The sequence below is a fragment of the Triplophysa dalaica genome, chromosome 23 (genome assembly GCF_015846415.1).
Source record: "Triplophysa dalaica isolate WHDGS20190420 chromosome 23, ASM1584641v1, whole genome shotgun sequence".
Classification (NCBI taxonomy): Eukaryota; Metazoa; Chordata; class Actinopteri; order Cypriniformes; family Nemacheilidae; genus Triplophysa; species Triplophysa dalaica.
The window spans coordinates 11544771-11569186 of NC_079564.1; the positions used below are offsets into that span (position 1 = coordinate 11544771).

The 24416-nt window shown below is 36.8% G+C and overlaps 1 protein-coding gene across 1 annotated transcript; it reads left to right on the forward strand.

Annotated features, from left to right (window-relative positions):
- Window positions 1–595: 595 nt before the first annotated feature.
- LOC130412861 (uncharacterized) lies at window positions 596–22840 on the forward strand. Its single transcript, XM_056737641.1, has 15 exons — window positions 596–1262; window positions 1434–1529; window positions 1909–2142; window positions 2308–2464; window positions 2783–2836; window positions 6243–6334; window positions 11098–11331; window positions 11495–11651; window positions 12859–12915; window positions 13986–14504; window positions 18260–18397; window positions 18735–18937; window positions 19101–19257; window positions 20996–21049; window positions 22093–22840. The coding sequence occupies exons 1-15, from the start codon at window positions 684–686 to the stop codon at window positions 22623–22625; spliced, it is 3264 nt and encodes a 1087-aa protein (XP_056593619.1). The 5' UTR covers window positions 596–683; the 3' UTR covers window positions 22626–22840.
- Window positions 22841–24416: the final 1576 nt, after the last annotated feature.

Consider the following 24416-nt stretch of genomic DNA (forward strand, 5'->3'; position numbering starts at 1 on the left):
AAATTATTTTTGACTATTGGATTGTATTGTTTTTGTTTTGTTATTTAAAATTATGACAAAATAAGGAATGTAAAACATGTTAAAACAAACAATGGCTATTTGTAGACACCAGTATTTTGCCTACCTGTTGTTCTTTGCCAAGCCATTATGTTACACTGCTGGTTCCATTTAAAGCTCTGGTAAACAGGATTTGGTAATCCTGAAATTTTGTATTTGGATCACAGTGATCCAATCCAATGTTTCTTTAAAAAACTGGATTAAAAGTTAGATGGATCAGGTGATCCTGATAGCAAAACATAGGATTTCCAAATCATTTTTTGAAAAACTGGGCCCAGGAGATTTGATTTGAGTTCAAAGTTGTGTTTCATTTACATTTTTAGTCATGTTATATGTATGCGTGTAATGTGTATTGAAGGCATAATTTGCTTACACATTTGTTGACAGTTTGTATTTGTATTGATGTCTGAGTCAATTTGTGAGAGACTGACATCTGCTGGATGGTTTTATACTTGCTATATGAAACTGAAAGTGAGTCACACCCAACAAATAAACCAGTCAGATTTGTTTAACCAGTCAGACCTCTCATGATCTGGAAACTACTTTGGCTCAGCTGCTCAATTCAGAGAAAACGAAACTTTTTTCAAACTCTCACGTCTTTCTCTCTGTATGTATATTAGTGAAATATGGCAGAAGTGAATATACCTCAAGACAGGTTCATGTGTTCAGTGTGTTTGGATCTACTGAAGGATCCAGTGACTATTCCCTGCGGACACAGTTACTGTATGAGCTGTATTACAAACTGCTGGAATCAGGAGGATCAGAAGAGAATCTACAGCTGTCCTCAATGCAGACAAACCTTCACATCAAGACCTGCTTTAAACAAAAATGTGATGATCACTGAAATGGTGGAAGAACTGAAGAAGACGAGACTTCAAAATGCTGATCAATGTTACGCTGGACCTGAAGATGTGAAGTGTGACGTCTGTACTGAGAGAAAATACAAAGCTGTCAAGTCCTGTCTGGAGTGTCTGAACTCTTACTGTCAAAATCATCTTCAACAACATGAACAATTCTTTCATGTGAACAAACACAATCTGATGGATCCTACAAGACGACTCAATGAGATGATCTGCTCAAAACATAGAAAACATCTTGAAATCTACTGTCGCACTGACCAGAAGTGTATTTGTTATCCGTGTACGATGGACGAACATAAAGATCATGACACTGTAGCAGCTGTAACAGAAAGAACTGAGAAACAGGTATGAACCCAAACCAGACACCTGTATGCTAATGCTAACTGTAATGCTAAAACATTATCACATATCATTATAATGAAGTTAGATGTGTTTTAGCAAGAGGTTGAAGTGCTATAAATTCTCTGCATACAGTTTTATGTCATATGGAGATTTACAGTATTTGGTTTGTCACAGAGAGTTTTGGGAGAGACACAGAGAAACTTGAAGCAGAGAATCCAGGAGAGAGAGAAGAAGCTTCAGGAGCTCAGAGAGACTTTGAACTCTTACAAGGTGAGTTTGAAGAAGATCAACAACTGCTGACAGATAAAAAAGTTGTTTATGACTCTAATGTGACTCCTCCAGTGTAGAAGATTTTGTTATCTCACTGGTTTTCTGGATTCCTTTCAAATATATACTGAAGACTTTTAGTTTAAAGATGGCATGCCATAAAGATCACTGAAGATCAGCCTGAACTGATTTCTGTATCTGCAATGCTTAAAAATAATTGTTATTTACCTGTTTGTTACTGTAAAGGTGTTTTGGAGCACTTTGTATTCAATAAAATATTACAGAAGTAAAGATGAATTCACTTTATTCCCTCTGAAGTTCACTGTGTGTCACAGGTTGTGTGTGTGGCAGTGAGATGTGATTGTAATGTGTGTTTTTCCAGCGCTCTGCACAGACAGCAGTGGAGTACAGTGAGAGAATCTTTACTGAACTGATCCGCTCCATTGAGAGAAGACGCTCTGAGGTGACACAACTGATCAGAGATCAGGAAAAGACTGCAGTGAGTCGAGCTGAAGGAGTTTTGGAGCAACTGGAGCAGGAGATTGAAGATCTGAGGAGGAGAGACACTGAACTGGAGCAGCTTTTACACACAGACAATCACATTCATTTCCTGAAGGTAGCACAACTATGAAATACACAACAGGTTCAGAAGTCATCTGATGTCATAAGTGCTTTAATAAATCACTTAATATACGGTTGTTATGCAGAATAGTGGAGAAAGTTTGGAGATAATGAAACTCTTTGGATCTTTACTTCATATTTTCTGTCTTTTCTTCTTCAGAGTTTTCAGTGTCTTTCTGCACCTCCTGAATCTACAGTTTCACACATTACTGTCAGTTCTCTCGTCTCTTTTGATGATGTGAGAAAATCTGTCTATCAGCTGAAAGAAAAAATGGAGGATTTCTGTAGAGATGAAAGAGAGAAAATATCTGGTGGAGGTTAAGTATCAGATATTCATTCATTCTCAGAATTAAGTCTTGTATTATGTTTTATCTCCCACAAACATGAGTGCTGTTAGACATTATATCTGTTTCAGTCATGTTCTGTAAAAGTGAAATGTGTGATTTTGAAATTGAAAACATTTTGAGAGTATTTATGGAAGTCAAAGCTTCTGAATTTGGTGCTTTCTTGTTTTGTGAACAACAGTGGTGTTGTTAGTGTCAGAGCAGTTGTGTTAACACACTTGTGTGTGTGTGTGTGTGAATTTATTCTTGTGATATGGAGATTGTAATAATTATGTTTGTTTATGTCTTTAGTTTCATACATCACAATTGTTCCTGATGAGCCCATGAGGGAGGAGTTCTTACAATGTAAGACACTTTGACATTTTTAATATTTAATTCCACTTTCACATGAAAAACGTTTAGGTGACACATGTCAGTTACTAATCATTGAAAAAAATACAAAATAATTGAGGGAAATTAGCAGCAAGAATCTGACAGTAGATGTGACAAAAAATGAAAACATGGACACAACTGTACTAAATATTTTGCACAACAATAAATTAACACCAGCAATTATTATAAGTGTGATCATTGATTTGAACTTTGATTTGAATTTATCTGCTTTTGTGGTGTCGACACTAAAACATAAACATCAATCTGATCATAAACTGTTCACTAAATGAAACAGAGATTAGTTTTAGCATTAAATAAATTGAAGATGTTCAGTCTGATATGTCACATGAGCGCTGCAGAAATGATTGTTAGTGTTGAGTGTACTTCAGATATTGAGTTTACATGTGCTCAACACATCAGTTTATTTAAAGTAGTTCAAGTAACTTTACTATTTTGTATTACTGTATTATTGAGGAGGAAGAATCAAGTTTAATGTCTCACACAGAGTCAGTTGTGAATTCTTTTCAATACACTCTTAAGTATGCTACATGAGCACAGAGTTCGGTTAGCTTTCCTGTAGCTCAGTGGTAAGAGCAAGGTTGTGGGTTCGATCCCAGGGGATTGCAAATGCCTATGTAAAATGTATAGGATAATGCAATGTAGCCTAAGTCGCTTTGGATAAAAGCGTCTGCCAAATGCCTAAAAATGTAAAATGTAAATAGTTTAGTTAGTTAAGTTCAGAGACCCCTCAATCTACTGACTACACAAAGTTTATTAGAGTTTCTTATTCACATCATTTTATGTTTTACAGCTAATGGTACTATATTTCACTATACTCAGTAATAATAGGTTTAGTTTGAATTATTAACTGCATGTTTTTTAAACAAACACATAGGTTGAGTTAGTTGTTTAGCAACGGCACTTATGTGTTTTATCTCATCAGATTTCAGGCAGTTCACACTGGATTTAAACACAGTGAATGAATACATCCGTCTGTCTGATGGAAACACAACAGCTACTAACACTGGTAGAGTCCAGCTGTATCCTGATCATCCAGACAGATTTCATGTGTGGCTGCAGGTGTTGTGTAGTGAGAGTGTGTTTGGACGCTGTTACTGGGAGGTTGAGTGGAGTGGTGGTGTGTATATATCAGTGTCATATAAGAGCATCAGCAGGAAGGGATGGGGTAGTGAGTGTGTGTTTGGACGTAATGATCAGTCCTGGAGTTTGCGCTGCTCTGACTCCACATGCTGCTTCATACACAATATCAAACGCACTTATTTCCCTCTAGTGTCCAGCTCCTGTAGAATAGGAGTGTTTGTGGATCACAGAGCAGGAATCTTGTCCTTCTACAGCGTCTCTGACACGATCACCCTCATCCACAGAGTCAAAACCACATTCACTCATCCTCTCTATCCTGGCTTTTATGTTAGTAAAGGATCCAGAGTGAAATTGTGTCGTCTCACAAAATCATAGATTATAGAGATTTTACAAGTAAAAATGTTTGAATGTTTTTAAGTGAATTTCTATGTTATCCAACAAAATACATTTTCTTTAAAATGAAGTTAAATAAACTAAAGTAAATTAATACCTAAAGCAATTAAACTAATTTTTCTCGAATAAATAAACAATTTTGTGAGTCAAGAATTGAAACCTTGAGAACTTAAAGAATTTGCCTCTATAAAATTACAGTTTTCTGTAATTAATTTAAAAGGAAAATCTATACTTGGATCTAATATATATGAGCTTATATTCATCTTTTACTTTATCAATGTATTTTTTTATTAATAGTAAATAACATGTAGAGCTCTGAACCCAGGAATTAATATTATTTCAGAAAAACAAATAAAATATATTTTTCATTGTACTGTAGTAATGTAGTGAATTTAAATAAATACATAATTAAAATAATGACTCATCTGAAGAACTTTTATAGCTTTCATAAGCAATCTGTGTCAGAAAGAATGGAAAGAAGAAAAGTCTGGCCAAACGAATCCGTGAACGATGTAACATTTTATAGCCTCAGTGATTTCATTATTTTTCTCTTAGGTTTTGCATATGTATCTGTACCAAGGGTGTAACTTTGGTTTGAGAAATGCGAGGAAGACAAAATGGGGGAAAATGTTTTTGATTTGAATACTATCACTAGTTCAAAATACTTATGTTTTGCGTTGTTTTTTATTGTGATTGTTTAAATCGATAAAACCATGAAACCAAAAGGTTTTTTTATTGTGTAGCAAAAGTTGATGTTCTTGAAGGAGGAAAATGCAAGTATTGACTGAGAAACTGAGGAAAACATGGCTTGTAAACCTGAAACTGCGGTCGGAAGGAGACGAGTTGGATAACTTTCTACAATGCTTATTGAGGTTAAACGCAGTGGTGTAGTCTAGTTTTTTGTAGTGACTCTGATCCCTCCAGCCTACTCACCCGTCCCAGATCGACAACCCATGAGCACCACCACACTCACGAATACATAGATTATGCCTCCATATGTAGTCAAGGGCATTCTGAAGGATTTATTGCAGGCAAGATTTCAATAGCCAATGGCAATGGTTTTGTCAATCACTGTCTTACTCACAGTTGAAAGGGTCATATGGTGCAAAATGTTTTTCTGTTTTCAAAAAATTAAGTATCGGAACAAAAGATGCATTCTCACCTGGACCTGCCTGAAACCCTCGTGTAACCAAACCCCACAAATCTATACACATGGTGCCACAATCAAGTACTAAAGTGCTTTGCTGCAGCAGTAGAGACCAAGAGAGTGACAGCCAATGCCATCCCCCAAAACCCCAAGGCTTACTCTTTAAAAAGGCAACCCTTTATTTGGGAGGGGCAAAAAAACGTAGACCAAGCCCTTGACCCCAGATTCAGGTCTGCTGAGTATAGCCAGGGATTTGGAAATGCGAGCTGATTTAAACCACAGACTTACTTTCCCCTTGGAAATCGCACCAACCAACCTGCGGCCGGACATGGTTCTGTCGTCCAGCTCCGGTAGTATAGTCCTCATAGTTGAGTTGATTGAGTTGATTTTTACAGAAAAAGTTTATCGTGTCCCAAAAAACTGCATCTTTTTTTGTCACATCCGCATGTTTATTTCCCCTTTTTTAAATATATTTTTTCATAGATGGACATTTTTTGATGTATAGACTATCAACAAGGGTTCAGTAAAATATAAACAGATGGTTCAATGTAATCGTTACAAATTCATTCTCTAAGTTTATGTCACGTACATAACGCAAAATGTCACGTCCATAACGCTGGAATTGCCCTAATAAAATTTTAATGAGTTTAAGCCATTTGAAGAAATTGAATTAATTCTCTGCACGCAGTTTTATGTCATATGTACGAGGTTTTACAGCTATTTGTTGCTCACAGAAAGTTTTGGGAGAGAAAAAGAGAAACTTCAAGCAGAGAATCCAGGAGAGAGAGAAGAAGCATCAGGAGCTCAGAGAGACTGTGAACTCTTACAAGGTGAGTTTGAAGAAGATCAACAACTGCTGACAGATAAAAAATGCTGTTGCATTTTGTTTCACTGGCAACAACTGCAGGAAGGGTGATTTGTCTTTATACACCATATCCTGCGGATGTGACAAATGTTGCATTTGTATGGTTTGGTGTTTTTGTGGTTTTTGGTCGCTGAAAGAATGTGCTGGCTGTTCTGGCTGTGAGCTCTGGAAACCGTTTCTACTTGTATGGGTGGATGCTGATAGACTTGTGCAGCACTCAATTGTATGTATGTGTGATTTGAGTAGTGTTGCTACTCATACTGGCTGTGAGTTGTTAATGCTGAAAGACTGGTGCAACACACTGCACTCATCTCTGTGTATGTGTTCTGGAGAACTGTCGCTACTTGTACTAGTGGTGATTGATGAATATGTCTCGAGTAGCGTGGATGTCCAGGCTATAGAATTTGACAAATGTGTGCGCAGAGGACCAGCCCGCCGCATCACACACTGGCTGCAAGTGGGCACTGCTAACGCCATAGAGGAAAACTTTTGGAAGACAGTTAGGGTGTGGATGCAATATGGCTTTGACCACCCCTGGGGCAAATTCCAAGCAGGATGGCGAGACTGACAGGGCCTGCAAATCTCCAACTCTCTTAAGAGAAGTAATAGCCATTAAAAAAAGAAACCTGACGGGTACTGACTCCATTGGTTCAAATGGGGTGCTAACCAGACCCTCTTAACCGTTTAGCTCAACGAAAGAAGAAGATGAGTCACGGGTGCTTCCCCACAGACACCCTATCGATCAGACTATTACAAGCCAAAATGGCGGCCACATAAACATTGAGGGTAACAGGACATGTCCCTGAGGACAGGTTTCCCTGCAGAAACTCTAGCACTGGAATAGTCAGTGAACTGGGTCTGCATGGTGTGTCACACACCACCTTTCGAAAACGCGCCATCTGAGGGCTAAACTTTTCCTAGTGGAGGGATCCCTAGCACTTAAAATGGTATCTACTATATCAGCTGAAATTCCAGCATCTCTGAGTTGGTCCCCTTCAGGGCCCAGGCATGGAGGTTCCAGAGCTCTAGACGGGGATGAAACACTTTCTCCTGTGCATGAGACAAAGATCTCTCCTGACTGGAATCGCCCAAGGCGAGCCGTTGAGGAGGGATATTAAGTATGAGCACCACACTCTGGTCGGAGCTATCAAAAATAGGCGAGACCAATGTCGACGGACCTTGGATAGGACTCCCTTGTCAGCGCGATTGGAGGAAATGCATAAAGACGCAGTATGGGGCACATATGTGCCATCGTGTCCAGACCCAGGGGAGCTGTAGGAGTAAGAGAGAAGTTGAGGGGACAATGTGCCGGAGGTCCATCTCCGCTTCCTAAAATCTATCCCAGATTTGGTTGATTACTTCAGGGTGGAGTTTCCATTCCCTATTTGTTACAGCTTGTCTGGACAGCAAGTCTTCTCCCACATTTATATAGCCTGGAATGTAAATCGCTCTGAGGGACAGGAACTTGACCCCCACTCAAAGCAGAACCTACTGCGGCAACTTGTTTAGGCGGCGCGATCGCAGTCCGCCATGGTGATTTATGTTAGAGACTACCGCCGTATTCTCAACCCGCACTAGCACATGGAAGCCCCTTAACTGCTGGAGGAGTATTTCAGGGCCTGAAATACCGCCATCATTTTGAGGCAATTGATGCGTCATTTGAGAAGATAACCTCTCCAGGTCCCTTGGGCTGGAGGGCTTACCAAGACCGCACCCTAACCTGTGAGGGAAGCGTCTGTTGTTAGCATCGTGCGACGTCAACACTGACTGAGAGTGGGACCCAAAGTCAGAAAAAACCGAGGTATGGGCCACAAAGAAATGGTACAAAGCCCCTGCCGCATAAACATGTATTTGCCTCTGGGGATTGGCCCTTGGATGAAATCAATTGGCTCTGAGCCACAACTGAAACGGTCTCATATGCAGGAGGCACAATGGTATCACCATGGACACAGCCACCATGAGACCTAGAACTCTTTGAAAGTTTGATGGATTCGAACCGTGTAGGGGCCAACTGAACCTGCTTCGTGATTGAGTCCCATACAACTTCCGCATATTATTGTTTTCTGTGCAGGGGAGAGAACGATTTTCTTGGCATTGAGCCTCAATCCTAGCGTTTCGAGATGACCTAGAACGAGATCCCGATGTCGAAGTGCTAGCTCCCGAGACTGGGCCAAAATCAGCCAGCCGTCTATTTAATGTAAAATGCGGATGCCCTTGTAACCAGGCTTGGCCGAATGGAAGAAGGCGATACTGGTAAGCAGCGCCCCCAAAAACTTTGTGTGTTGTGGCATGATCTCTATATGAAAATACGCATCCTTATGATTAATTGTGAAGAAACAATCGCCTGCTCGAATCTGAGACACAATCATCTTGATCGTCAACATTTTGAACCTGTATGTTCTCAGGTAGCGTTTCAACCTGCGAAGATCTAAAATTGAACGCAACCCCCCATCTTTTTTGGGACACAGAAAATACCAACTATAAAAGCGTGTCTCTCTGTCTGACAGGGGAAAACGTTCTATGGCCCATTTGTCAAGCAATGCTTGTAATTCCTGTGTCAACAAATGCGCTCGTTCCGGTTTCAAGGAAGTGGAGACTACAGTGCTGAAAGGCGGAGGACGAAATGTGAACTGAATCCTGTGGTCTGTGGCTACAGTCCTTACTACCCAAGGGGAGATATTGGGAAGTAGTATGCCAATTTCTCTGAAAGGGGTGTTAGTTTTGACACTTCATGCAGGCCCCTGCCCTAACGAGTAAGGTTAAACAAAAGGTCACTGTATCAAGGTAGGCGGGACGAGAGCCAGTGGGGCCGGTGGCGTGAGTTATAGTGGGAATCAGCTGTGCGCACACCGGTCCCACATATCTCACGGTTCCCGCCTCCTTCATTTCCTACTTTGAACTTTGCTACAGTCACCAAAAAAGGGGAGATCGTCGTCAATGCACCTCCCCTGGGCCTACGGACAGAAATCTGTCATCGAGTCTAGAGTGCTTCAAACTTATTTATAGACCATAGGCATGTTTGGCACACAAGCTTCACAACCTGTCGAACAAAGAGTGTTTTCATAGTGTTTTAATTCGCAGCATCGAGAGTAGCTTTTGCCCCTTTAAGCCCTTCAGGCCTTTAGATGCATCTAAAAGCTTTTTGAAGAGTGTGGTCTGTCCTTGTTTTTTTTTTCTTGGGATTTGTGTTTGTTTATTTTGTTGGCCCATGACTAAATTGTTGGTTTGGTTTGGTTTATGGTTGGTTTGTCAGATTATATCTGCTGTGCGTATTGTAGGCAGCCATTAGAGGGGGAACTAGTCACTCCGAATTATACGTCTAGGGGGTGATTAAGTGTGGTTTTTGGTAGGACTGTACCGATTACCATTTTTTGAGCTTCATGGCTTCGGTAGTTATCAACACCGAATATTCGAAGATTCGAAAGGAGGGGGCTGAACATATTCTTCTCTCTAATAAAGGCAGGAATCTCTGTGTGTCTGTTTGCAATTTTATTATGTCAAAAACCGTTCATCCAATCGACTTCACGCAATCGACACACGGCGTGTGTGTAGCTGCGGACCCAAGAAACTGCAGTGTCACATCTTGTTGCCATATGGACTCGCGAGTTGTGACATGTTGACAATTATTAAACTTTTAATAAACCAAAGAAATAAATAAATCTTTAAATGAAAGATCGGAATATAAATGAACGAAAAATATGTTCAACGAACTGTAATAAATAAAGAACACGACAGCATACTTTTAAAACCAGCGTCACACATTTCAATTAAGAAACAGTTAAAATAAGAACTTTTTTTTTCTTCCGCAAAGTACATGTTTTTCGAGCAAACCAAATTTATCTTGTGTCAAGTTAATCATGTTTTATCATGTGTAAAATTACTGATTAAAATGGCGGATAAAAGCAGCTTGTTTATTCACACCAACAATATAGTAAATGTGATGGTGTAGCTACTACTTACAGAACTCAGGTGATTTTTCAAACTTGTTGTGCTGTTGCGGGTATGCCAGGGCGCAAATTTTGCACACAGTTTTTGTCTTGTCCTCAATCAATTTATAGTCCTCCTGCTCCCACACAGCTGTGGTCTTCGGCACTTTGTCGTCTGTTCCAGAAGAACGGAATGACGTTTATGACGTTCACTCATGGGGATTCATATTAAAGCGCTAAAGAGAAAGGTTAAGCGGGATGCCACATGTTCAAATATAAAAATAACATTTGAATATCATAATTGAAAATCGAATGCCAACCCATCGAACGAATATTTGAATATTCTAGTACAGCCATAGTTATTGGTTTGTTCTGCACTGTCGTGTCCTGTGAAGTCTGGCGATTGTGTTCTTTTGAAGTGTGTTGCACTCTTTATTTTCGTTTTGACAAATCCAGACCAATATTATATCCAAATTAAACTAACTTAATAAATGTACTGATTGTTTTATAGTAATGTTGGCCTAGGTGTATTCATTAGTTTGGATAACTGTGCAGAAAGCCCTGTCTCCTGTCTGGGATCTCCTACCTACAGTATATATAGTGGATTGGCGTAGTCATAAGTAACTGAACAGTATGTACTGTATATATAACCCGCTTACTGTGAAGGTTTTTAGAGCACTTTGCATTCTATATAAAGCATTGTAAAAGTAAAGATGAATTCACTTTAATCGCTCTGAATTCACTGTGTGTCACAGGTTGTGTGTGTGGCAGTAAGATGTGATTGTAATGTGTGTTTTTCCAGCGCTCTGCACAGACAGCAGTGGAGGACAGTGAGAGAATCTTTACTGAACTGATCCGCTCCATTGAGAGAAGACGCTCTGAGGTGACACAACTGATCAGAGATCAGAAAAAGACTGCAGTGAGTCAAGCTGAAGGAGTCTTGAAGTGTCTGGAGCAGGAGATTGAAGATCTGAGGAGGAGAGAAACTGAACTGGAGCAGCTTTTACACACAGACAATCACATTCATTTCCTGAAGGTAACACAACTATGAAGTACACAACAGGTGCAGAAGTCCTCTGATGTCATAAGTGCTTTAATAAATCAGTTTATGTCCAGTTGTTATGCAGAATAGTTAAGAAAGTGTGGAGATAATGAAACTCTGCATCTTTACTTCATATTTTCTGTCTTTTCTTCTTCAGAGTTTTCAGTGTCTTTCTGCACCTCCTGAATCTACAGTTTCACACATTTCTGTCAGTTCTCTCGTCTCTTTTGATGATGTGAGAAAATCTGTCTGTCAGCTGAAAGAAAAACTGGAAGATTTCTGTAGAGAAGAAATGGAGAAGATATCTGGTGGAGGTTAAGTATCAGATATTTACTCATTCTCATATGAAGGGGCCGTAAATCCAGGTGTTTTTTGCAATGTAAAAATAGTCAGTGTTATCCCCAGAATGTCTCTGTAAAGTTTCAGCTCAAAATACACCACATATCTTTCATTACAATATGTTGAATATGGCCATTTGTGGCTGAAATGGAAAACTTGCCGTTTTTGTGTGTGTCTCTTTAAATGCAAATGCTTCTGCTCCCCTCCCCGTAAGCAAAATATGATGTAGAGCCCTTACACTTTTGCTTTGGATGACAACAAAAAAAGAAATATGGCGGAAAGCGCAATTACGCCTGTAATCCCTTATCCAACCAAAATCATACACTAACTGCAATAAAATCAACTTAATGCCTTGTTCATAACTACAAATTAAATGGAAAAGACAAAAACACAGATAGAACGACATATGCTGACAATTTGCTCTATGAAATGTTGGCCATTAATGATAAATCATGTGCATGCATATTACTAACAGACATAAACACGGATTTAAACAAAAACATGCATTCAGAGTACTTGTATATGACAGACATGTATGTAAAGATCAGCAACCAGGTTGTCTTACAAATGCACACTCTGTCTCTATCCGCTCTAAGTATTGTCGCACTTAGGACATAATAGAAAACACTGAACTGACAGAGAAAGAAAATGCTATAACTTTCTTTAGTTTTAATGAATAAGCTTTACAGAAATGATGTCGGTCACAAGTCTTCTGAACTGATGGGCGCGATGTGTTTTACCACAAACGTTACGACATAACGCCTGTATTTGGACCAATGTAAAGTCTCAGGTTTAGCTCAAACATGTAAACAACAGCCGCTAATGTGCTAATAAACACATTATTTAAGAAATTAATTTAAAAACGATGTGCAATACTACTTCCAGAGATGAAGCTTGATCACGAGCAGCTGGTACTGACCCACTTTTGAGAATTAGTGCTGTTAGATATTATATCTGTTTCAGTCATGTTCTGTAAATGTGAAATGTGTAAATTTGGCTTGCAAACATTTTGAGAGTATTTATGGAAGTCAAAGCTTCTAAATTTGGTGCTTTCTTTTTTTGTGAACAACAGTGCTGTTGTTAGTGTCAGAGCAGTTGTGTTAACACTCTTGTGTGTGTGTGTGTGTGAATTTATTCTTGTGATTTGGAGATTGTAATAATTATGTTTGTTTATGTCTTTAGTTTCATACATCACAATTGTTCCTGATGAGCCCAAGATGATGGAGGAGTTTTTACAATGTAAGACACTTTGAGATTTAAACATTTAGGTGACACATGTCAGTTACTAATCATTAAAAAAATGCAAAATAATTGAGGGAAATAAGCAGTAAGAAGCTGATAGTAAATTTGACAGAAAATGAACATGGACACAACTGTAAAAAATATTTTGCATAAAAATACATTAACACCAGCAATTATTATAAGTGTGATCATTGATTTGAACTTTGATTTGAATTTATCTGCTTTTGTGCTGTCGACACTATGACACTAAAACATAAACATCAATCTGTTCATAAACTGTTCACTAAATTAAACAGAGATTAGTTTTAACATTAAATAAATTGAAGATTTTCAGTCTGATATGTCACATGAGCGCTGCAGAAATGATTGGATGTTTTAGCTCTCAGCTCATCTTCCTGAGTTTAGTGTTGAGTGTACTTCAGATATTGAGTTTACATGTGCTCAACACATCAGTTTATTTACAGTAGTTCTAGTAACATAGATTTCTTTGTTTGAGTGACTCCTGTTGTGTGGGCAAATTATACAGTTTAATTAATTTAATGAACTCAATATTCTAACTTAGATAAATAAATTCAGTTTGTTTTGTATTTCTGAAGAAAGTATCTAGTTTAATGTCTCACACGGAGTCTGTTGTGAATTCTTTTCAATACACTCTTAAGTATGCTGCATGAGCACAGGGTTCGGTTAAGTTAAGTTTGGAGACCACCGCGGTCAGCTGAGTTCAGACAGTTTATTAGAGTTTCTTATTCACATCATTTTATGTTTTACAGCAGTTACTATACGCAGTAATAATAGAGTTAGTTTGAATTAGTAACTGCCTGTTTTGCAACAAACACATACGTTGAGTTAACTTAACACTCATGTGTCCCAAACTAAACTGAGTCAAAGCAACCATTTGACTTGATTTAGTCTTACTGGGTCAACAAATCATTATATTAAACAATGACAAACAAAGGAATTTTGGTTTTCAAAATAAATAGAAGAGAAATAAAAATGTGTAAATATTTTCAAATTCTGTGATTATGACATTTGTTCAGCAGTGAGTGTTATGTGTTTTATCTCATCAGATTTCAGGCTGTTCACACTGGATTTAAACACAGTGAATAAATACATCCGTCTGTCTAATGAAAACACAACGGCTACTTACATTGGAAAAGTCCAGCTGTATCCTGATCATCCAGACAGATTTGATGATTATCTTCAGGTGTTGTGTAGAGAGAGTGTGTTTGGACGCTGTTACTGGGAAGTTGAGTGGAGTGGTGATGTGGGTATATCAGTGTCATATAAGAGCATCAGCAGGAGAGGACAGAATAATGAGTGTTTGTTTGGATTTAATGATCAGTCCTGGAGTTTGTTCTGCTCTGACTCCACATGCTCATTCTGGCACAATAACAAACACACTGATCTCCCTGTAGTGTCCAGGTTCTGTAGAATAGGAGTGTATGTGGATCACAGAGCAGGAATTTTGTCCTTCTACAGCGTCTCTGACACAATGACCCTCATCCACAGAGTCCAAACCACATTCACTCATCCTCTCTATCCTGGGTTTTATGCTAGGAAAGGATCCTATGTAAAAATGTTTAAATGTTTTTAAATTAAGTTCTATGTTTTTCAACAAAATACATTTTATTCAAAATGAAGTTAAATATACTACAGTAAATGAATACCTAAAGTGTGTATAATAGTTCTTTAATTAAACAAAAAAGCTAACAATAAAATTTTGTGAGTTAAGAATTGGAACCTTGAGAACTTAAAAAAATTGCCTCTATGAAATTACAGTTTTCTGTAATTAATTTAAAAAGAAAAACTATAATTGGATCTAATGTATTAATTAATCTTTTTACTTTTACTTTGTTAATGTATTTTTATTAATATTAAATAACATGTAGAGCTCTGAACCCAAGAATTAATATAATTTCAGAAAAACAAATAAAATTGTTTTTTCATTGTACAGTCTATGTTGTGAATTTAAATAAATACATAATTAAAATAATGACTCATCTGAAGAACTTTTATAGCTTTCATAAGCAATCTGTGTCAGAAAGAATGGAAAGAAGAAAAGTCTGGCCAAACGAATCCGTGAACGATGTAACATTTTATAGCCTCAGTGATTTCATTATTTTTCTCTTAGGTTTTGCATATGTATCTGTACCAAGGGTGTAACTTTGGTTTGAGAAATGCGAGGAAGACAAAATGGGGGAAAATGTTTTTGATTTGAATACTATCACAAATTCAAAATACTTTTGCGTTGTTTTTTTATTGTGATTGTTTAAATCGATAAAACCATGAAACCAAAAAGTGTTTTTATTGTGTAGCAAAAGTTGATGTTCTTGAAGGAGGAAAATGCAAGTATTGACTGAGAAACTGAGGAAAACATGGCTTGTAAACCTGAATCTGCGGTCGGAAGGAGACGAGTTGGATAACTTTCTACAATGCTTATTGAGGTTAAACGCAGTGGTGTAGTCTAGTTTTTTGTAGTGACTCTGATCCCTCCAGCCTACTCACCCGTCCCAGATCGACAACCCACGAGCACCACCACACTCACGAATACATAGAGTATGCCTCCATATGTAGTCAAGGGCATTCTGAAGGATTTATTGCACGCAAGATTTCAATAGCCAATGGCAATGGTTTTGTCAATCAATCTCTTACTCACAGTTGAAAGGGTCATATGGTGCAAAATGTTTTTCTGTTTTCAAAAAATTAAGTATCGGAACAAAAGATGCATTCTCACCTGGACCTGCCTGAAACCCTCGTGTAACCAAACCCCACAAATCTATACGTCAGTTCGTGGTATAACTTGAATAAGATTGCCCAAATGTAAATGCAAGTGAGGTGGGCATACCTGTCAGTACAATTGCTTTGGAACCATGATGTTCGAAAAATACAGTGTTTTTGAATCTTAAATCGTGTATAAAGATTGAGTTACATCTAAAACCAACGATAATATTCGTTTTAGCCGTGTCATATGACCCCTTTGAGAGTTACATATAGCCTTAGCCTTCTATTATTTTTTTCAGCAGGGCAACCAACATAATGTAAAGAGTATTATTACGCCCCTGGTCGAGGGTCAGAGGAAAAACATAAATTAAATCACAAAACAGGTTGTACTCCTTAAATTCTTTTATTTCTTTTACTCTCCTTTATTAAAGAAACATCTCTTCGGGAGATGAGTTAGCTGGCCTGTTTTGTTTATTATTTTGTTGGACATGTAACTTTGGAATAAACCATTGCTGATTTATAGGGGTTTTGTCAATGGGTTACACAGTTGACAAAGATTTCTCGGACACACACAAAGTTAATAATTTAATAGATATAAACAAGTGAATTAGTTTTTAAAATACATTTGCCTTGTTTTAATGATTATTTTTAACAAATAATGATGAAAATAATATAAAAAAACATGTATTGTAGTGTCAATTTGAAAGGCAAAACTTGACTTTTAGCAAATTGGACAGCACAAAAACTGTTATTTCCAGTACAGTATATGCATTTTCTCCTAATTAACTCTTGGAACTGGTTGACTTTTATGCATGAAATAAAGAGGAATGTTCCCAAATATAAAAGTGATCATTGCTTGAAGTGAATATTCAGTAAAAATTACAAATACAACCAATGGACTTGAAATGTACCCCTAATTATAGAATAACCCATAAGTAATTACTTTTTCACTAGACAAAATGAGAATTTTTGATATCAACAAACAATCACGGAATCACGCAGAAATTCATTTCAAGCCAAATTAGTTTTTTATCATTCTCAGGATATTCCTTTTTGTTAGCAACACTTACATTTTTACAAGTAAAAAATATAATTCTTGATATCAAAAATACAATTTCTACCAATAACAATTACATACATGTATGGTCTGAACAGTGTGCTGTATAAAAATAATAAAAAAACAATAATTTATGATTGGCATCTCTGGAAAAAATTGTCCGTAGGGTGTGAGTGCGTGAGTGAATGAGTGAGTGTGTGTGCCCTGCGATGGGTTGGCACTCCATCCAGGGTGTATCCTGCCTTGATGCCCGATGACTCCTGAGATAGGCGCAGGCTCCCCGTGACCCGAGGTAGTTCGGATAAGCGGTAGAAAATGGAATGGAATGGAATTTATGATTGCAATGTAAAATAGAATACAGCTTTTCAGTTGTCCGTAGTATGTCAAGATATTTTTTAATCTGAAGTGTAAAATAGTCATGCTTTAAGTTTTTGCTACATTAAAGGCTACATTACATTTCTACGTATTTACATGTTGCTTTATAATTCATTCAACATGCATCTAAATTTATTACAAAAGGTAACAGTTCTCCCCCTCCTTTCATTTTTAAGTTTCTTGCTCAAAGGCATTTCTGTTGAATGTTTTCTCGTTAAATATTCTTCCTTTGCTCTTACTACGTGTAATTATTTACCCTTAAGTTATGACTATGTGAACACATATATATATAAAGATTTATCTTGTTCCTGTGCATTGCCTGTACTGAAAGACAATACAGATGACTGTAATGATCAGAATCTCGTTCAGCAAAACACTGAGAAAACAACAATTTTGTAATAAAACAGAATGAAAAATAAAAACTTCTTCATTGTATTCTATATCCTATTAGGTGAAGCATTTTTTATTTCAGCAGTAAATTGACATTGCAACACTTTATAGGAACTGAGGGAAAATTTAACCAACTAAACCTTGACCTCGTGTCCCCTATGTTACCTATAGGAAAACCTTTACCATTGACTGATGATAAACTCTTAAATATGTCGCTTCATGCCCCCATCCAGAGGAAAGTTACTGTATATTGCTCAGAATTATACTACAGGGGATTTGATTTGAATTCTTAGTTGTGTTTCATTTACATTTTTATACATGTTATATGTGTGCGTGCAAAAATGTAATATGTGTTGAAAGGCGTCATCATTTGGTCAAAATAATTGTGATGTGGCCACATCAGTCAATTTGTGAGAGACTGACACCTGCTGGAAGGTTTTATATTTGCTATGTGAAAGTGATAAAAATAAACCAGTGTTTAGCACACGTCTCATGATCTGGAAACTACTTCGGATCAGCTGCTCATTTCAGAGAAAACAAAACCTTTTCAATCGCTCACGTGTTTCTCTCTGTCCATCTGACCAGGAGTGTATTTGTTATCCGTGTTTGATGGATGAACATAAAGATCATGACACTGTAACAGCTGTAGATGAAAGAACTGAGAAACAGGTATGAGCCCAAACCAGACATTTGTATGCTAATGCTAACTGTAATGCTAAAACATTATCACATGTCATTATAATGAAGTTAGATGTGTTTTAACAAGAGGTTGAAGTGTTATAAATTCTCTGCATGTAGTTTTATGTCATATGGAGATTTACAGTATTTGGTTTGTCACAGAGAGTTTTGGGAGAGACACAGAGAAACTTGAAGCAGAGAATCCAGGAGAGAGAAAAGAAGATTCAGGAGCTCAGAAAGACTGTGAACTCTTACAAGGTGAGTTTGAAGAAGATCAACAACTGCTGACAGATAAAAAAGTTGTTTATGACTCTTGTGTGACTCCTCCAGTGCTGAAGAGTTTGTTATCTCACTGGTTCTCTGGATTCCTTTAAAATATATACTTAAGTTTCTTAGTTTAAAGATGGCATAGATCACATCAATCTCCCCTTTCTGCATGTACATCAATTCTGTGTCAGCTTGAACTGAGTTCTGTATCTGAAATGCTTAAAAACGATTGCTGTTTATCTGTTTGTTACTGTAAAGGTGTTTTGGAGCACTTTGTATTCAATAAAGCATTGTAAAAGTAAATATGAATTCACTTTATTCCCTAAAGAGAGAATCTTTACTGAACTGATCCGCTCCATTGAGAGAAGACGCTCTGTGGTGACACAACTGATCAGAGATCAGGAAAAGACTGCAGTGAGTCAAGCTGAAGGAGTCTTGAAGTGTCTGGAGCAGGAGATTAAAGATCTGAGGAGGAGAGACACTGAACTGAAGCAGCTTTTACACACAGACAATCACATTCATTTCCTGAAGGTAACACAACTATGAAATACACGACAGGTGCAGAAGTCCTATGATGTCATAAGTGCTTCAATAAATCAGTTAATATACGGTTGTTATGCAGAATAGTGGAGAAAGTTTGGAGATAATGAAACTCTGCATTTTTACTTCATATTTTCTGTCTTTTCTTCTTCAGAGTTTTCAGTGTCTTTCTGCACCTCCTGAATCTACAGTTTCACACATTTCTGTCAGTTCTCTCGTCTCTTTTGATGATGTGAGCAAATCTGTCTGTCAGCTGAAAGAAAAACTGGAGTATTTCTGTAGAGATGAAATAGAGAAGATACCTGATGGAGGTTAAGTATCAGATATTTACTCATTCTCAGAATTAAAGGGCCGCAAATCCAGGTGTTTTCTGCAATGTACAAATAGTCAGTGTTATCCCCAGAATGTCTCTGTAAAGTTTCAGCTCAAAATACACCACATATCTTTCATTACAATATGTTGAATATGGCCATTTGTGGCTGATATGGAAAACTTGCCGTTTTTGTGTGTGTCTCTTTAAATGCAAATGCTTCTGCTCCCCTCCCCGTAAGCAAAATATGATGTAGAGCCCTTACACTTTTGCTTTGGATGACAACAAAAAAAGAAATATGGCGGAAAGCGCAATTACGCCTGTAATCCCTTATCCAACCAAAATCATACACTAACTGCAATAAAATCAACTTAATGCCTTGTTCATAACTACAAATTAAATGGAAAAGACAAAAACACAGATAGAACGACATATGCTGACAATTTGCTCTATGAAATGTTGGCCATTAATGATTAATCCTGTGCATCCATATTACTAACAGACATAGACACGGATTTAAACAAAAACATGCATTCAGAGTACTTGTATATGACAGACAGGTATGTAAAGATCAGCAACCAGGTTGTCTTACAAATGCACACTCTGTCTCTATCCGCTCTAAGTAATGTCGCACTTAGGACATAATAGAAAACACTGAACTGACAGAGATAGAAACTGCTTTAACTTTCTTTTGTTTTAATGAATAAGCTTTACAGAAATGATGTCGGTCACAAGTCTTCTGAACTGATGGGCGCGATGTGTTTTACCACAAACGTTACGACATAAGACCTGTCTTTGGACCAATGTAAAGTCTCAGGTTCGGCTCAAACATGTAAAAAACAGCCGTTAAGGTGCTAAACACATTATTTAAGAAAGGTGATTTAAAAACGATGTGTAATACTTACTTCTTCTGGAGATGAAGCTTGATCACGAGCAGCTGTTCCTGATCCACTCTTGAGAATCTTTTTTTTTGGCAGTTGCTATAATGACAGACCATCGGGTCCCGGAACTTAGATTTTTCAACCTTTCCGGCTACCTAAGGGTCGCATCAACGTTCTAACTCCGGCCCGCGAGGTCGTCACAGGACTAATCTGGACTCGTCGGAATGTTCTCCTCCCGGCCTACTTTAATGTTCAATTTTACATCCAACAACAGCACCCATTTGTTGTTTCTTAGACATTTTTGTCTCTGGCTAGTTGCTACATCTGCTCTTGCGTAAAAATGTGCTCATAAGACGGAGTCCGTGAGCGGTCATGGGCAATCGTAAATCAATGTTACATCAGATTGTTATGGGATCCCCAACAGCCTGTTTTGTGTCACAGTTGTGGTTTAAAGGAGATTAGAAACAGAAGAATAGATGGATTTGTATAATTACAAGGTGTTCTGCACACACCCTGGCAACTCAGTTTCTGGTAGTTAAACATTAAAAGTGCATTTTCTGAGATTGCGGCCCTTTAAGTCTTGTATTATGTTTTATATCCCACAAACATGAGTGCTGTTAGACAATATATCTGTTTCAGTCATGTTCTGTAAATGTGAAATGTGTAAATTTGGCTTGCAAACATTTTGAGAGTATTTATGGAAGTCAAAGCTTCTGAATTTGGTGCTTTCTTGTTATGTGAACAACAGTGCCGTTGTTAGTGTCAGAGCAGTTGTGTTAACACTCTTGTGTGTATGTGTGTGTGAATTTATTCTTGTGATATGGAGATTGTAATAATTATGTTTGTTTATGTCTTTAGTTTCATACATCACAATTGTTCCTGATGAGCCCATGAGGGAGGAGTTCTTACAATGTAAGACACTTTGACATTTTAACTTTCTATAATATTTCACATCTATTAAAATCCACTTGCACATGAAAAACGTTTAGGTGACACATGTCAGTTACTAATCATTGAAATAATTCAAAATAAAATAAGCAGTAAGAAGCTGATAGTAAATGTGACAGGAATTATTATAAGTGTGATCTTTGATTTGAAATTTGATTTGAATTTATCTGCTTTTGTGGTGTCGACACTATGACACTAAAACATAAACATCAATCTGTTCATAAACTGTTCACTAAATTAAACAGAGATTAGTTTTAACATTAAATAAATTGAAGATGTTCAGTCTGATATGTCACATGAGCGCTGCAGAAATGATTGGATGTTTTAGCTCTCAGCTCATCTTCCTGAGTTTAGTGTTGAGTGTACTTCAGATATTGAGTTTACATGTGCTCAACACATCACTTTATTTACAGTAGTTCTAGTAACATAGATTTCGTTGTTTAGTGACTCATGTTGTGTGGGCAAATTATACAGTTTAATTCATTCAATGAACTCAATATTCTGGCTTAGATAAATAAATTCAGTTTGTTGTGTATTTCTGAAGAAAGTTTCTAGTTTAATGTCTCACACAGAGTCTTAAATATGCTGCATGAGCACAGAGTTTGGTTAAGTTAGTTAAGTTTGGAGACCCCTCAATCTACTGACTACAGAAAGTTTATTAGAGTTTCTTATTCACATCATTTTATGTTTTACAGCCGACATAACTACATTTCACTATACGCAGTAATAATAGTTAGTTTGAATTATTAACTGCATGTTTTGCAACAAACACATACGTTGAGTTAACTTAACACTCATGTGTCCCAAACTAAACTGAGTCAAAGCTACAATATGACTTGATTTAGTCTTACTGGGTCTACAAATCATTAAATTAAACAATGCCAAACCTAAAAGGAATTTTGATTTTCAAAGTAAATAAAAGAGAAAATAAAAATGTGTAAATATTTTCAAATTCTGTGATTATGAGATTTGTTTAGCAGTGAGTGTTATGTGTTTTATCTCATCAGATTTCAGGCAGTTCACACTGGATTTAAACACAGTGAATAAATACATCCGTCTGTCTGATGGAAACACAACAGCTACTAACACTGGAAAAGTCGCGCTGTATCCTGATCATCCAGACAGATTTGATGGTTATCTTCAGGTGTTGTGTAGAGAGAGTGTGTTTGGACGCTGTTACTGGGAGGTTGAGTGGAGTGGTGATGTGAGTATATCAGTGTCATATAAGAGCATCAGCAGGAGTGGACAGAATAATGAGTGTTTGTTTGGACGTAATGATCATTCCTGGAGATTGCTCTGCTCTGACTCCACATGCTCATTCTGGCACAAAAACAAACGCACTTATTTCCCTGTAGTGTCGAGCTCCTGTAGAATAGGAGTGTATGTGGATCACAGAGCAGGAATTTTGTCCTTCTACAGCGTCTCTGACACAATCACCCTCATCCACAGAGTCAAAACCACATTCACTCATCCTCTCTATCCTGGGTTTGCTGTTTGTGATAAATCCACAGTGAAATTGTGTCGTCTCACAAAGTCATAGATTTTACAAGTAAAAATGTTAAATTCAGTGTTATAGGAGTGATTAGATGATATATAACAATCTGAAAACAAACAAAACAAGATGTATTGCACATGCACATGAAAAGCAAAGTATTTCAGAATAATTAAACACATAAAGCTGATTTACTTGCTCTTGATGTTTACATGTTGACATTACCTTAATGTTTGGTGAATGAGTAACTTATAGCAAACAAACAGAAGTAAAAATATATCCTAAAATTTACTAGAAATCAAAGCTATGGTTGAATAAAGCTTAGATGAATAAATGCAGTTTGTTGTGTATTTCTGAAGGAAGTATCTAGTTTAATGTCTCACATGGAGTCAGTTGTGAATTATTTTCAATATACTCTTAAGTATGCTGCATGAGCACAGAGTTCGGTTTGGAGACCCCTTGATCAGCAAGTTTATAAGAGATTCTTATTCACATCATTTTATGTTTTACAGACCACGAAACTACATTTCACAATTCTAGAAACAGTAACAAAACAATAACAAATATCTAAATGCTATTATATTTTGCTTGTTATGTTCAGTCATTAACTTGTGAAATAGGTTATGATGTTTATCATGAGGGTAATGTACATCTAGTTCTGTTGGTGTTTTAATGAGTGTTTGAGAAGAACAGACTCATCATATAATTATGTTTGGTACATTGCTTTGATCAGAAGGTGTCACTGTTGTTCTTTCATGAAAACATTGAACTTTTTTAAGGAAAGTTCTATGTCATCAAACAAAATATTTGTTTTTTTAATTAAGTTAAATATACAGTAAATTAATATCAAAAGCAATTAAACTAATTCATTCTGTATGAACTATGTAAAATCGTTCTTCAATTATTCAATTACAGCTAACAATTAAATTCTGTGAGACAAGAATTTAAATAAAAAATTACAGTTTCAGTTTTTAATTTTAAAAGAAAAACTATACATGGATCTAATAGATTGAATTTACCTTTTTGCTTTGTCAATGTTATTTTTTATTAATATTGAATAAAACGTAGAGCTCTGAACCTAACAATATAATTTCAGAAAAACGAAATATTTTTTTTCATTATACTGTCTATGTTGTGAATTTAAGTAAAACAAAACATTATATTAAAAAGATAAATACTCACTTCTCACAATCACTATTAATTTGAGTTAATATAGTTTTTATTTTAGTTTATTTAGTTTTATTAATATTTTAAATTAGCTATTATTTTTAGATATTTCTTTAAAGTTTTGCCATTTGGGTATATATGCATTTTAGAAATGAAGATTTGTAGTTGATCATAACATGCTTTTGGTAAATAAGTAAAGGTTGAGTGTTCTAACTACTGCTTTCAAGACTCTAGTAGAAATGAAAAACTTTTTAGTGGGATCACGATCCTCATTTGTCTCTACAGCTTAATGGCGGTCTATTTATGATAATTTTTTAAGAATGAATGATCATAAATCACTTCATGCAGAGATGTGAGCAAAAAGGCCCTATGCATGTTTGGTTACTGTTTGCATTATGAGTTAACTCAAGAACCTCCTGTGATTCATGTGAAGATGTCACACCAAAGGTCAGTGAAGTGCTGGTTTACAGTTGACTTTATCTGCTGAAGTTTCATGGTTTATATTTTGTGGCTGTGGTAGACTTAAATAGCAGAAGCAGATGTGTTCTTCCCTGTTGAATCATTTCTGTCATGGTGCTATTTCTTTGGTTTCAGTGGTTTCAGGGTTTTTTTCTTGGGTAGGCTATGTGAATTTGTACTAGTCTGTGCAGCATGTGTGTGTGTGTGCGTGTG